We start from the raw sequence: 15,836 nt of genomic DNA on the forward strand, positions 1-15,836 counted from the left end.
TTCAACACTCTGAAACAGTTCCCAGTTTAGGTGTGCCATATGTCAATGATAGGTATGTTACCAGATTCAGCTCTCTGTGTCATGGCAGAACTGATTTAATTATTCCTAAAGCACACAATCTACAAACATAGCTATCTAATCAATTCCCACATATCTCCAGCGATGCAGATTCAGTAACTTCCTGTGTTTCTTTCACTGCAAAGGTATTGTTATTACTCTGCAGGTTTTCCTAGTGTTTAGCCTATTCCTTCTCTATACGAGAAAAACCAACTTGCTTGATAATAAACTGACACGCGCTGCAATGTCTTCTGAAAGAGAGACTCACCTCAGACAGGAAACATGTTCAGTAAAATTCTATTATATCCAATATTTAATTTTCTTCCATATGAAAACAGAAAGGGATGTTCTTGAAGAGTAAGAACTTGCAGCACAGAATTTTTAAAAACATTCTGCTTGCTTCTATGGGCCTGTTTTGTAATTTATTATTTTTTTTAATCCTTAAAACACTTTTGCCCAGTTCATAATTTCTTTTAACAGAAAGCAGCTGATCAAGGCATTTTCTGACTTTTTTTTTTCCTTTTCTTTTTTTTTTTTTTTTTTTTTTAACATAAAAGACACTACAGTGTCATAGGATGATCCTTGGATCCTACAAGCTCCCAGTACTCCTTACCTATTCAGCATATTGTGGTCTTACTGCATGGCATCATGTACCACAGCTAGACGATATCCTGTTAATAGCAATTGCTATTCAGAAAGAACTGTTTCAAGTTTGCTATGCAGCTGCTAAAAGATTTCAGAGACTTTGCAAGACACACAAAGTTAAATGTTTTAGCTGTTTTTCCTGTCTTGCTCTTCAAAACCTGAAACTATAAAATCCCTTGAGCGAAAAGTCAGAGAAAGGCTGCCATCCCTGCTAGGGTTAAAAGATGTTTTTGTAAGATTTTAGGTCAGATTAACCTTTTGCTCACAATAGGGCTGGTTATTGGTTTTATTTTTTACCGTCTTTAACACAGGTAAAAAAATCAATATGAAGCGAGACAAAGGGCTCTGGAGGCCCTGGCTACACCAGCTTTTGGTTTGGCTCATGCACAATCCTACAACATGCTGAGGCTGGGAAGGATTAGCCTGCTTGTGTTGAGTAAACCGATGATACTCAATAAACAGTTTCTGTTGTAAACCCCTTAGGACGTGCAAAGCCACACTAGTTGGCATTAGACCAGATAAGCTGCCGAACCAGCTGTAATCTCATTTAGACCTGAGCTGATCCTCCTGTCCTTTCATTCCACAGGATCAAAGCAAACCACTGCGGAGGCAGCTGTATTATAGCAGCAGTGCTTGCTGGATGTGGCAAACATTTCATAAATTCCTCTCCTTGAAGCAAGTCTGCACATAAGCTACCCAGAGCCAGTACAATCAATGGATTTCTGAATTCATTAGTCTTATTATTACAGGATAACTGTTTTCTCCTCATAGTGGGGTAGTTGTTGCAAGCCAACTTTGCAAAGCAGCTCTTACTGCTGACCATTTCTTTCTGGTAATGTGCTTTTGCATTTTTCCTGTGCCACATGAAAATGATTTAAATAACTTCTGTGCAGTACTTTTTAAAGACTAGGAATAAAACCAATTCACATATATTTGAGTAGGAAGCACTGAAATACACTAAATTCTTCCAAGCATAATTACTGGCTACCTGCTCATGTGCTTTCATGTATCAGTAATAATGACCAATGTCTTCTGACCTCAACGACAGCAAATGATAATACTGAAACCATAGATTATATTATTGTACTAGCATAACAAATACAGACTAAAATTACAGATGTGAAGGAAGGCATTCCAAGAATAAGATTTCTACTTGCCTTTTGCCCTGTATGTTCTCTGGAATTCCAAAGAAGAAATATTTTCATGGTTAAGGAAATGAATAGCACAACTTAAAGACCGAAAACCACAAAAGCAACAGGTTGTTTTAAACTAAGCAAAAATAAATCCAAGACACTGGATCAAATAGGACTTGAGCATGCAACATTTTGTACACTGTTTGGAGTTTCCACTATGCAATTATAGCTAAAAATTGTTATAGAGTAACCTTAAGAGCTTTAGAAGAACGGACTGAAAATTCAGAAAATGTGTCAACTGACACCTTTCCTAACACTAAAGTGTGCAACATAAAACATACTCACAGATGAAGAAAGTAAAATTAGATTTGTAACTTATACTGGACTAGGGAAATATTATACAGAATTATTTGTCGGTCCTTTGATTTACTAATGTTATTACTGGTTAACGTAAAGATTTAAGATTTTCTGGTTCAGTTGCATTTGCATAGAAAGGATACAAGGAGAATTACACAGTACAGATGTGATTCTTGGGTCACCTATAAGTAACATAACGATTCTCACATCACTCATTCCTGAGGAGGGAACAGTAGCTGCAGAACTAGGTGTGGCTAGAAAAATTGTGAAGGCCAGGAACCCTTACAAGGTTACCCTAAGGTAAAAATAGCCGTGTTTGTGACTTAGTGTTACTTGCAGCCAGTATAAATATAGAATATTCTCATGCTACTACAAACCCACATATACCTCAGAGAACTGCTCTGGGTTTTCAGAGCACAAAACAAAATCTATACAATTTTTCCATGTACATCCCAGCCTACGCTCCACAGATCTATTGGACTGTTTCTCTGGCCTTTAGTGTTTCTAACAAAAGTATCAAAGAAACTATCTCTGTAATAAAAAGCTTCAAGAAAGTCTAACAGTATCAGATGTTTAACACAGGCAAATGATTTATAACAGATTACAGAAAGGAGATGCTTAGTAGAAACTCAGTAGACACTTTTAGCACTAAGGCACAGATTTACTAGAGCATATCATAGGCAGCTGGCAAAGATGAACAAAAGGTATTTGCACCTATGGTCTACAGATGTGTAAAAAACCTCCAACCCCCCTGCCCAAACCCCTACCACACATCTCTTCCTCAATCACTTAGAAACCATTGGATGTGTTAGTTAATGATTCCCCTCTCTCCAATTCATTCTTCAGACATAAAGGGGTCCCATTTAACTTAATCACTTAATAACAGCAAAGTGATGGGTATCGGAACCCTAATTCTTCTAATATTTGCAAAATCCAGCTCTTTGTAATAATAATAACACCATGATAGCAAACTGTAAAACTGTGTAATTATACTTTAATTGTATTGTGAGGCATGCATTAATCACAAAGTTTAAGTACCAAGGATGGAATTATAATAATTCTGTAAAACAAATTTAAGCTAGCTAAGTAGGTCAGAACCACTAGCATGCAACAGGAGACCTCTGGGAATTTATCAGTTAATGGCTATTTATGTGCAAATGAGTGCCCTCCAACCCTCCCAAATCCTGTGTAGCTGAAGGGTATTTCTGTTAACCAGGAGCATGCTTAACTGCTGAGGCATAAATTAAACCATTTATTGGAATGATTTTAATTCTTTTCTCCCCCCACCCACTCTTACTACTCCCTTCACCCTCACTAGCAGCACAATTTACAGTATTAATTTACATGGAGATAGGATTGCTGAAGAGTTTTCAGAAATTACCCTGTTTCAAGGAAGAAAAAAGGAAAGAGAAAAAGAGAGCAAGACAGAAACTTTCAGTAAAAGACACCAGCAATGCTACACTTAATCTTCAGATCTTCCAAACGGTGGCTTGAGTCATTAAAAATTCCAGAGGTTGAGTATCACAGCAGTACAGTGGAAACCCTTTCATAATGAACTCTAATGAAACGAAATTCTGTTTTATGTCCTCATGTTCCAATCTTGGAGAAGACAATGAAGCTCAAGGGGGACTGCATCAACTATATTTTCTGTCATAATGCTCACACTGTACACATATCAAAGGTTTTCTTCAGAGAAAGAAAATAAAAAAAATTCTTGGCTGCAGGAAAAAGTCTTCATTTTTTCAGTTCTATTTAGAAAAAACAGTAGTCATTCTTGATGACTTAGAAAAATAAATGTCTTTACAAAATAAAGACTCAGCATCAAAATGTATTAAATTTTCACTATGATATAAAATGTGGATGATTTACAGACAATATAAATTATTTCCGAACCCTTATAATCATGACAACAGTAATTCAGTACAGCAAGGTGATACAAGCGTAACCTTAAGTTTCAGTCTTAGGCTTACACTTTTATATGTTGGGTTTTCTTCTAAATACATACAGATATTTTCTAGCAAAGCCTAGAGTCCCAGAATAATAAAATGGCAAAACTTTGATTAGTCTAGCATCAATTAACCAAAGCTCCGTTATCCAAAACAAGGTCACGTCTCCCCAATGTCTAATAATTACATTGTAAAGTCCCTTGATTGTCTGAATACATTCATTCTCCCTATGACATTTGGATAATCCTGGCTGTGCTACAGTTAATTATTATTTAAGAAATAAAATGATCACAGTGCATTACTTTCTGATGTCATCTGTGCACCTTACACAAAGCTCCACCTAAATGCAGCACTTACGATGCACATGTGTGTACACACACAGAGGCACACACACCAGTTCCTCCTCAAATTAAGCCACTGTAGAACACCTTAAAATATATAGGTGTGGTGTGAATTGGAAGAATTCCCTAGGAGCAAATCTTTAGCAGCTTTAAAATATCTTTAGGCAGACACCTGGAGCACTTGCTGGAATATTTTCAAATGCACATCACCAAAGACTAATCAATATATTCATGTCCAAGGAAACAAAGAATACCAATGAAATTATTTGCTTTTATTCTCATTGTTGACTTTTTGTAAGTAACACAAGAATGCAAAAGGCAGTAAAAGGAAACCTCATTGTCCTGGCAAGCACATATGTACTTGCCTATTCCTCCCTTCTTCTGCCCCTCAATAAAAGATTACACATATTCAAGGCTGCGGTGAACACTCCTGCTGAGTGCATAATGGCTGCTGTGGCTGCCTGTGTAGTCACTGCATTACCATGTATAAAACCAAAAGGTTTCTGTTTCTTAACATGGATTTGCAAGCATACATATTAAACCAGAGACTTCATACCACTGTTTGCTAACACTCTGAAATTAATAAATGAACAGAACTATTTGACAAAAAAGTTCAATCATGTATTTTCAGAAAGAATTAGCACAGCTGTATTATCAGAGCCTGTGATAAGCCCACAGTTACCTCTCCATTCCCTACAGTGAGGAGCTGCAGCCGTGATTATGTCTGTACCTTCCAGCCATTGGCAGGGTCTCAGCATTGCCCTAAGGCTTTAATTAACCCCGATTAGAGATAAACAGGGCCTTCTGGTTGTGAAAAAGAGGAGAGAATAGACAGTAGTTCAGCTTATCAGAGAACTAAATAAACGACAACTGTTTTTACCTTCTCTGTTTGCTCCTCCCAGTAACAATGTCAGGATGGGAGCCCCAGAAGAGCATAACATGATATACACATTGCAGAGCATGCTCTGCTCTTTCCATTTTCTTTAGGGAGGATAAGGTGGCCTACTGTATCAGCCTCATTTCACATTAGGCGCATTTTCACTGTCCCTGGTTTAGGGAGTGGCAAGAAAGCTGGAACATTTATGTACATGAGGCACTGGCAATTAACAGCATTTGGACTTGCTCCAAGCCAAACAAACATGACAACGCACACAGACATGTTCTTTCTCAATTAGCTTACTTTAGGAAAAGTCTAAAATTTCCATAAGTCATTTTCTAAACAGATTTCAAGACTCAAACACAGATTCAACAGCATCCACTTTGGTGAACACACAGCACAGGCCATCCTGACAGTCCTGCTGCAGAAATTCCCAAAATTAGGACTGCTTAGAAATAGTAAACACATTTGCTTTCTTTCCCTAATAGAAAGCATAAGTTAAAAGAAGCGTGCTGACACTACAAATCCAAATTAATGGCAGATTTCTGAAGCTGAAACTTTATGGCAGATTTACGGTTTCAGGTATGGTTTCTCTTGTACCCCTTTGTTTCCGATTTCATTGAGGTTCTGCAACGGAAAGCACAGAATATTGCTTAAGGAACATCCTTAATGCCCAGTAGTCAGCTGCATCTAGCACTCCTTAATATGAAATCACAGAAACATAAATGAAGGGCTAGAAAGCACCTTGACAGTCATCCAGAAAGTCCATCTCAGCAGTCTGCTGAGCTTACAAAGATCATCCCTGACAAATGTTTGTCTAATGCATCCTCTAAAAAGTAAAAAATTGAAAGCTGATTCCACAGCCCTCTTTTACAGTCTGCCATGATGTTGACAGTTGCACAATGTTCTAAATAACCAAACTAAGCCTTTTCTGCCACAAATTAAGCCAACTTAAAGCCACAGGGATAGAGAACAACAGACGACTTGTCTTCTTTGTAACATTCCTTTACATAGCGGATCAGTCTACCATGTCTCCCTTCAGGCTTTTCTAAATAAAACAAATTCCTTCCAACGTCTACAAGCTTCTTCTTCTTGCTATTCACTTCTGAGAAGCTCTCCAATTTTCAATTTATTCACACATGTTTTATAAACTGTTATGTCCAGAACTGCATCTGAAACCACAGCTAAAGACAAAATAAGCAGCTCCTGTATCTCACCAAGAACACTTTCGTTAGTATACCATACAACAATATTTAAAGGTGTTTTTTAGGGGGGAGGGAGGAGAGTTGCTTTTTTTCTCTTAGGCAGAGTCACATTAAGTCCTGCTTCCTAATATCACACAAGCTCTGTGAATGAAATAAAGTTACTGTTATGGGAGTTAGCCCATGGACAAATTTCAACCAAATTTCAAATAATTATTTCCTTACAGTCATTCATATTCTTAGAAATTAAAGTAAATACATAGCCATGTAAATAGAGGTCAGAGCATAAATATAGCCCCTTGCCCTCCTTTTTTCAGATGTTGGGGAACCCATTTAAGCTGCCATTCACAAACTATTTTGGTTTTCTTCCGTGTGCCAGACAGAAAACTGTGCTAGTGCAGGGACAGATTAATGTGTCCTGCAGCCATCTGTGCTGAGTGGGCAGCAAAGTCTACGAGAAAGGGCAAGATGCTCAGAAGGTGGTAACAGCTATGTCAGCTGTCACAGTTTAATTCAGCACAAATGTGAATGTCACCTTTATTTCTATCACCTCATGGTACATACTACCTCCTGAGACTTCAACACTACTCCTGCCTTGCCAAGCATTCCATATTTTGTATTAATATTTCTCCTTCCTAATTTCAGTACCTGGCCTTCACTTTATTACCTCTTGCTGATGGCCATTTTTCCAACGTATCAAAATCATTTTAAATTCCGTTTCTGCCCTGCATTTGAGCACCTCGAAATACCATACACTTTTTTCTGCATACAGACAAAACTTCATTTCTGTGCAATTTATTCTATAACTCGACACTTTCACCTACTAAAACTAGTTATGCTAAGCAGTTTTTCATCTTAAGTGATCCAATATGAAGCCATTAAACATTGATAATACTAAGAACACATTTTGAGTAATACTGAAGCCTTCCTTTTTTTTTTTTTTTTTTTTTTTTTTTTTTTTTTTTTTTGTTACAATGCCTGAAATAAATAAACTGGAAGTTGTTTCTATGTCCCAGAAGGAATTTCATCATGGGCAGGATCATCCCTGGGGAAGAGGAATCAAATGGTATATTCAGAGGTAGACTATACAAATAAATAGAAAACAGAGATTACATTCAGACTCATCCCTTTCCTTATCTAGTAGCTGGTTTCATGAGCCAGCCAAGTTGTTTCTGCTAGTAAGGTAGTCCCCATGAGTTAGTAGTGAGAGAGGCTCATGCTGGTAGTTTACAGTTGTCACTACCAGAATCTGAAACTGCCTTGTCAAAAATGAAGTGGCTATTTATTATTGTTGTAGCTATTACTCAGTTTCCAAAGCACCAGTGATGAGGAGGGAAAAAAAAAACAAAACAAAACAAAAAGATCATTCTACTGAACTACTGAATCTCTCAGAACTGCATAAACTACCACAAGCCATGTTTTGTTCAAAACCTGGTGGGTGCTTGGCTTGCTTTTCATTTTCCTCCATTAAGACAAGTATATTCATTTGTTCAGTTAGCATAAGGATTCACCTTTGGGTTTGTGCAGATTTTTTTCTCCTCTTTAAAGGTCAACTTTCCTTAAAACATGCAGACACAAATTAATTCTTCTCTCCAGAGATCACCTACTTCCAGAGGGTCTAGCAATGGAGAGAAGAGTACAAAGGAAATATTATGTGAAGTAGAGACACATACACATGTATAGCTCAGTACAAGTAGATGAGCAGTCTAGGAGACTACAGTGACTTGCTCTTGTCCCAAAACATACCTGCAGGATTTTATCAATCAGGTCTGTTGTTCTGCTTCTCTGCTAGGAGAAGAGAACACAGACATAGGTAGGAATAGATGCACACATGCACAGAGCACCCTTTAGTATGCAAAACAAGCTAAGAACATCTCCGGAGCGGGATCGCGCCATCCATTTTCTCCATTCCTCCATGCAGACTGTCAGTAGGAGGCAGCATTGATTCTGGCAGCCGCAGCTCTGCACTGCAAAGTAGTTGGGAGCAAGCTTCATTCTTCTGTCATTATATAAGCAAGATGACACTGTTCTCTAATCCAGCCAAAGCTGATAAGTACCATCAACCTGTCACTTCCTACATTTCAAATTCTAACACTGCAGCATCAAAGAGTTTTTACATTTCGATTTCTTTTGCTGGCAGCGGTCGGTAGCCTCTCATTCTCCCACGGTGTTCTAATGCAGCATTTGCACACCGGGGTTACTCCCAGCCTGAATAGCAGGTCATCCCCTACTCACTGAGCTCATCTGCGGCCCATGTGCTAGGCAATTTAGATCCAATCAGCCCTTATTTAGCTCAAGAGTAATGAGCAGCATAGTGACACAGACTTAAGCCTGACCCTCAGGACACTGCTCATCAAGCAGTAAAACTGTGACAAAATCATTCATCTTCCACCCGCTGGCAAGAAATAATACTCGCACTCACTGTATTACTTTTTCAAGATATGGAAAAAAAAAAGTCCTGAATTTTCATGATGTGAGACATTAATTTGCAGAAAGCTGAATTCCCTTAAACCCCCCTGTTGCTATGAGCTCACCAGGGGGAAATAGGCCTTAGGAGACTGAAATGGAATAAAGAAAATTGCTTCAGCTTTCTTTTCATTTTAAATAAGCCTTAAATCTGACAAGAGATATCCTAAAGAGAGAAGAAATATATATCTTGTAAGGTAACGAAGAAACAATCAAAATTAAGAGATTAGAATGCTACTTGTATATAATGGTTTTCCTGGCAAAAATATTTCTTTGTTTAACATCCACAACAAAAAAACATTCCGTATGAAATGCCATTTTTACACTTCGGGCAAAGAATAAAAGAAGGAAAACAGAAAGGAAAGTTCATTTGGGGAAAACAGTTTCAAAAGTGAGACACTTGCACCAGAAAACAAATCTGCACTTTATGTCCTTCAGGGAGCAAGCACATATTTTTCTAAACAACCACAGGATCCTAACCAGCAGGTTCTTACTACATCTGGATACGATTTTACTCTTTTTTTGTGGATTTACTCTTTCACAACAGTAAGTCTTGTATTGCTGTCAGGTAGGCCACAAAAAAGCCTATGTGAATTAATTTTTGGTAGATAAAATGGATACAGTGGATGAAAGACAGGAAAGTGTTCCAATCTCTAGCACAGGGGACAGAGCTGCTTATCTTCATAATTAGAGTACTACACTTGAGTTTCTTTAGCTTCATATATCTAAAAAGATTGGCATTACTTAGGCATCAACAATCAGAACCTTGGAAGATTCCTTGACTGCTTCTGTTATTTCAGGTTGTTCTTAAAACAATGCTATGGCAGATGCTCTATTACATCCTGAACACTAATATGAAATTGATTTTAATCAATTATTCAGATCTCATGTGACCTTTTACAGATTCAAGAAAATTGATAGTAAGAAGTGGAAGTAAATACTCCAGCAAACCTGAAGCAATGCTAGATAAATACAGGAACTTTCCACAAACAAAGTATTAGGTACACAGCTTCAGTGCAATGTATCTCATTTCATATGTTAGTGTAGTAATATTTTCAGAGCAGAGGACATGCAATCAAAATGCACTTTAGTTTTAGCTAGCTGTCTTTGAAAATCAGAACACAAAGGTATACGGTATTATTTTACACACACACATAAAACTGTGCAATACCAGATAAAGAAAGAGGAAGAGGAAAGAAATTCAAAATTGACAGCCATACCTTAAAGGAATAAAAGTAGCTCAGAACACATCCAGTATTCCCATAGAAAACTGAGACAGATTACTTGACAGGATTCAGACACGGCAAACCTTTCAAAACAGTGCTACATTCTAAATCAATGCTTACTTTCCATGTTCCAAAACATTTAGAGACTAAATTTGTTTAAATTCATTCACACCTCAGCTTAATTAATAGAATTCCTGCACTTCAAAGCCCTAAAATATTTTAAATCATTGGTCAAGCCAACACACGTTAGACATGCATGCTCCCCAAACCTATAATTGCTCCCCAACCTATAATGGCAAGACAAAAAAAGGAAGGACTTATTTCCGTTTTCCATAGAGGTGAACAAAGTTTGTAGCAACATTTAGAGACTTTCTAATGGTTGTTCAGTAAGCCTGGCAGAGCCAAACTAAGTTCTCCTGAATCTCAGTTCAGTGTTTTTGTCACAGAGCTACACTCTGTACTTATCAGGACATTATATTGGTAGCTCTAAATATACTCATGGGAAGGGATGGGTAAGAGAAGATCCATGCTGTTCCAAACTCTTCTGAACACAGTTTTCAGAAGTTCAACCTTCGTAAAATACATTTTACGAAGACTAACACTAAAATCCCTGAGAGGGAGAGAAAAGGGGGGGGGGGGGGCCTTTCATTCTCCTCCATCTGCTGACTAATGCAATACCACAGTGGGGAAGAGAAACTCCTGTTGGTCTCAGAATGCTTCCCACAGCATTTTTTGATGGAAATATTACGCAAAAAAATTACAAATACCTACACCTTTCCATAGCAAAGATAATACCGGATAACCCATTCCTATCATGATTTCTCTCACAACCTCTAGGCTAGACACACTATGACAGATAGAGACATCCACTTCTGCTGTTATCCATGGCCCAGTTATTAATGGAGATTTTAATTAGACACGTTTACGTGATCAGTATTCATGTAGAGACAATAAGGCAAACTTAAGAAATTTTACACACTGAACTTTTCAGTGACTTTTCATATCCTATGACTTTGGCAGAGCAGTAGAAACTGGCATAAATACTTAGGAATTGTCTTCATAAATAAAATTACTGTTTATTATGTTATTAGGTTTGTGGTAGTTCTCTCTTCTCCCATGAGAATCAGTAGTAAGTCTCGCTGAAACTACACAAAGCTGTTTAGAGTACCAGCGGTGACTTTATACCAGGCCATGTACTTGCATTTTATAATCCTGTAACTTGGTTCTAGTGTACTACAAAAAAATAAATACCAGGATGATAGTAATGAGAAAGAGCTTGTGTCAGAGCAATATCTATGTGATTACAATAAAAGACATTTTAATATGTTGCAAGCACTTCTTCTAAGAGTAACATATTACAAACGCTGGAACCTACTGTCTTCCAGGTACTCAGCAAATTTCTTTAAGGCTGCATCCATTTTAATAGTGAGTTTTATCAAATCCATTAAATGCCTGTACTTTTATTAACCAGGTTTTTTTTTGTGGCATGAGGTACTCCGATGATGGGAGGCACTAGAAATTTGCAACAAATGACAGCACACATGGAGCAAGCATCCCACATTAACCTTTCATTAAGGACAAAAACTTCAGGGATCTAAAGCATTGTTTAAAAGCAGAAACAAAAGACCTTATGTCTGAGCTAGATTCTGAAGGCTCCAAGTAAACCTAAGAAGGAAGTCTATATCTTGTCACACTTTTTATTTTACTGAGGTTTTTTCGTGTGACTGTTTATTTTACATATGTTTTTATAAAGGAGACTGTATTAAAATACAATCTTACACTTCCATACTGCATCTCACTATGAAAACTAAATACCTGGAAGTGCCAGCAAGTAGCATCTTGTTTCCAATTATCCACTCTCCACAGATCAAAAACTAATAAAATAATTTTTCCTGCTAAGTCATAGCTCATTTGAAGTATTTGGACACCAAAATAGTAATAATGATAACAATAAAAAAAAAAAAAACAGTGGTATAAAATGGCTTATTTAAAACACTGTAAACATAGGTAGACACAACAATCAAAAGCTATCAGTAATTTTCTAGCAGACAGCAAAACACAGGGAAGGTCTGGAAAGGGTTATTTTAAAATACAGTAGTATAAAAATGGTGCAGGTCTGTTTTTGTGATGCCTTTTAAGAAAAAGGAAAGGAAGAAAACAAGCACACTTTCAAAACCTTCTATGCCAAGTTTTAGCCCAGAGCAAGTTTTCACAGCTACGTTACAAACCTTTGAAAATAATAGTTTATAATGGAAATGCTGACAGACCCTTAACCATAGCAGCATGAATGGCTATAATTAAAGAAGAGCTTTTGGCTACACCTCACTCTGCAAATGAAAGATTGCCATTTTTACAATACCCTCAATAAAAGCAAATGGGAAACCCGAAATGTGATTGTAGCAATGCAACAAGATACAATGTTAAAGGAGACTGCCAGAACTATTTGACATCCTAAGCTTTAAATACTGAGGCATTTAGTTAACATAACCAAGTCAGTATTTTCATAATGCTACTTAATCAGCAATAAAGAATGCTCCTGTGAGCCACCATCTGGGTTTAACAGAAAGTGGCACATGAAATTATTATTTTCTAACAGCCTAAAGGGAGCTGCTTCTCTCTTTAATCAGTGATCTCACTTCCTTCCTACCTGGAAATTCTCTGCCATACAGTTATAAAACTATTAGAGTGCAGTCTACAGAAAAAAATATTTATGAAAGGTCTACTATCTTTTATCTATCAGGATTTTAAAAAAAGGAAAGAGAACTGCACCAAACCATTTCATCCTCTTCCAAGTTTGCAAAAACAACAGGCCTAATCAGTCTGGTTAAGATAGTAATACTTTAACATCTGGTTGGCACAAAATCATCTAAATCTTCTGAATGAAGAAACTATTTTTAGTGCTGTTTTACTCATGTGGCAGCAGAAGACTATTTTCAGTGAGTCTATCAATGTGGGAAAGAGACTCAATAACATTTCACTATTCCCTACCACCTGAAAATCTCAAGTGTTTTACAAACCTTAAGAAATTAAGCTTCTTTATACCTTGATGGGATAAGTAGGCAGGTATTAGGAATCGAACATATAGATGCAGAAACTAAAATAAAGAACAGTTAAAAACAAGACTCCAATAAGCTCTCTCATACAGATAAGTATTTGAGCATGTTGGTAATGCAAATTACTTCAGAACTCCTTTGTGTAAGTAAAGATATAAATACTGTACTGTATCTTGTCCATGATGTCCTGAGAAGTCTAGAATGGATTCCTATCCTCTTCTCTCTATGTTACATGAGGACTACATAACCCTGAATTTTTGCAAAGCTTCAGAACAATGTCAAGTTATGAAAGAAGCAAATTTTTCACCAGTCTAAAATTTCTCCCTACTTCATCTTTAAAAGCAACACTACAAATGCCGTGTATTAACCAATGGAGAAAATTTCGAAGTATTTTTGAAGTCTCCCATTTATTCCAGTAAATACATTCAGTTGAACTGAAATAATAAATAATAAATCAACTAAACTTAGTTTCATGCTTCATCTTTTTTCAAAAGACTGCCAGAAAAACAGTTGTCTTTGGATGTATAAGCTACTGACAGCTGCAGTCAAACTACTAGACAGTAACAAAGAACTTAGTTAAAGAGAGATCTTGCATATGGACCTCGCTGTTCCTATTATGCACTCTTACACAGTTCTTTCCACATATTCCAGTCTTGCACATCCCAAGTAATGGCAGATCAATAGCTGCCTCTTAATAACTTTTTTTTAAAAAAAAAAAAAGAGGCAATTTTGTCTTCAGACTGGAGGACTACTTCCAAAAGGCATCAGCAGATAAAAATATGCTTATTGAAGAACACTGTGGTCGTTGAAAACTGAACTAGTACATCAAAGCAAATTTGGTTCAAAGTGGTAAAATGTGATTTCCTTCTTTCCTAACCCCAGACTATTATTTAAGTCTCCATAACTGTTATATTTGAGCACAAGCTTCGTAAAAGAGATAAGAACATTTATAATAAAGAATCTGAAAAATAGAACAGATTCACTGAAAAAAAAAGTAACTTTAGTAATTAGTAGGAATATGAATTTTGAAACTTCTTGTGGCAAAAGAAAGACAGTATGTTCACAGTGTTCTCTGAAACTGTGGCAAGTGAATGATTTTGCCTACAGTGCCATTGATTCATAACAAAATATCAGAGATCTCAAACTTTTGGGTCCTGAAACCTTCAGTGTCCTGAAACTGTAAGGAAACATTTCTAAGATTCTAAACATAGCAAGGTATCAGTGAATTTTGAAATTTAACATATCATTCACAGTCATCCAGAGCTACCTCTTTACTTCTGCTGTGTTTTAGGAAGAAATTAATATGAACTACATTTTAACTACAAACACAAAAACAACATCCCAGTCTATATCCACGACTTAACTAAATGACTTACCGAAGTCTGGCTAGAACAACCTGTAGAAAATTTAGGACCATACTCAGTTCAGCTCCTCGACAAGCAGGCAGCAGCATAGTAAAGCCATCATTTAGCAGCTTTTCCTGAGAAAGATTCAAGTCACAGCTGATCTCAAACACTTCCTGAACACCATCAATGTATGTTGAAAGTAAAGTCCAGAGATTTTGTTTCTGTGTATAGTCATTTTTGGTTACCAAAAATTCCTTTGCTTTTTCATGGAAAGCATTTGAGAGTTTCTCAGCTAGGACACTAATGTCCATGTTCTTCTCAACATAAATCAAAAGAAAAGCAAGCTGGCCTCTCCAAATGAGAGCTCTCTGACAGACAGTAACAGAGGATGGACTCAGGAAATCCAAAAGATCCAACACTCGACTCACTATGTCTTCTGTCTCTGCAACAGTTGCTAGCATAAGGAAAAGGTTAAAAAAGTTCTGCAGACCCACTTCTGTCAGCTCCTGCATTCTTCTCCGATGGAACTTCGAATAAATTCTACATCAAAACAAACAAAAAACAAAATAAAGTTTCTTCGAATATGCCATTTTCTACCTGCTTGATACACTACAGTTGTATTTTCACACTTTTAGTCTAGAATCCCCCTCTTTCAATAACTCTTAGTTTTTAGATATCCTCTTTTCCCTTCCCTCCCCTCTCCTACTATTTTGGCTAATGGAATAAAAATGCTATTTCATTTTCTGCTCCCAATAAAAGGTGTATGCTGGAGCTTTCAACTGCAAGTGCAGCCTAATCTTTCTCCCTTACCCTAACATCCAACCTCTATCAGAAAGTTCAGCCCAGTGTTACTAGAAGACTCTCTGCTTTGTCTGTGATGAGTTTCCTCCATACCATGCCTTCACATCAATCAAACTTAGCACACCTCCAGTGAGGACTGCTAGAAAAGAAAGCAATTTGTTGTTAAGTCGCATCTCTCAGCAATAGCTAACACTTTCTGTATCTCAACTTCTTTCCTAGAAGCTCAGTGATTTCCAGGTGGCACAGGTAGAATTCCAGAAATGGCCAGGGACCTCTCTCCTTGAGATATTAATTTCTGTTTTTACGTTATACTACCACAGCTGTCATAATCAAAGGCTCACCTACTTAATCATCACTACAGTAAATGGGAGAGGAAGATTCCTGAT

At 37.1% G+C, this 15,836-nt stretch overlaps 1 protein-coding gene across 3 annotated transcripts in view; it reads right to left on the reverse strand.

Annotated features, from left to right (window-relative positions):
* The window catches only part of MMS22L (MMS22 like, DNA repair protein), a 98,379-nt gene that overhangs the window by 43,902 nt on the left and 38,641 nt on the right, over nucleotides 1–15,836 (reverse strand). For all 3 annotated transcript variants that reach the window (XM_026122125.2, XM_026122124.2, XM_026122126.2), the window contains one exon: nucleotides 14,680–15,189. In XM_026122125.2, the coding sequence (XP_025977910.2) occupies nucleotides 14,680–15,189 (510 nt within the window). The remainder of the gene's footprint in view (nucleotides 1–14,679; nucleotides 15,190–15,836) is intronic.

This window comes from Dromaius novaehollandiae, chromosome 3, assembly GCF_036370855.1.
Source record: "Dromaius novaehollandiae isolate bDroNov1 chromosome 3, bDroNov1.hap1, whole genome shotgun sequence".
NCBI classification, from domain to species: domain Eukaryota; kingdom Metazoa; phylum Chordata; class Aves; order Casuariiformes; family Dromaiidae; genus Dromaius; species Dromaius novaehollandiae.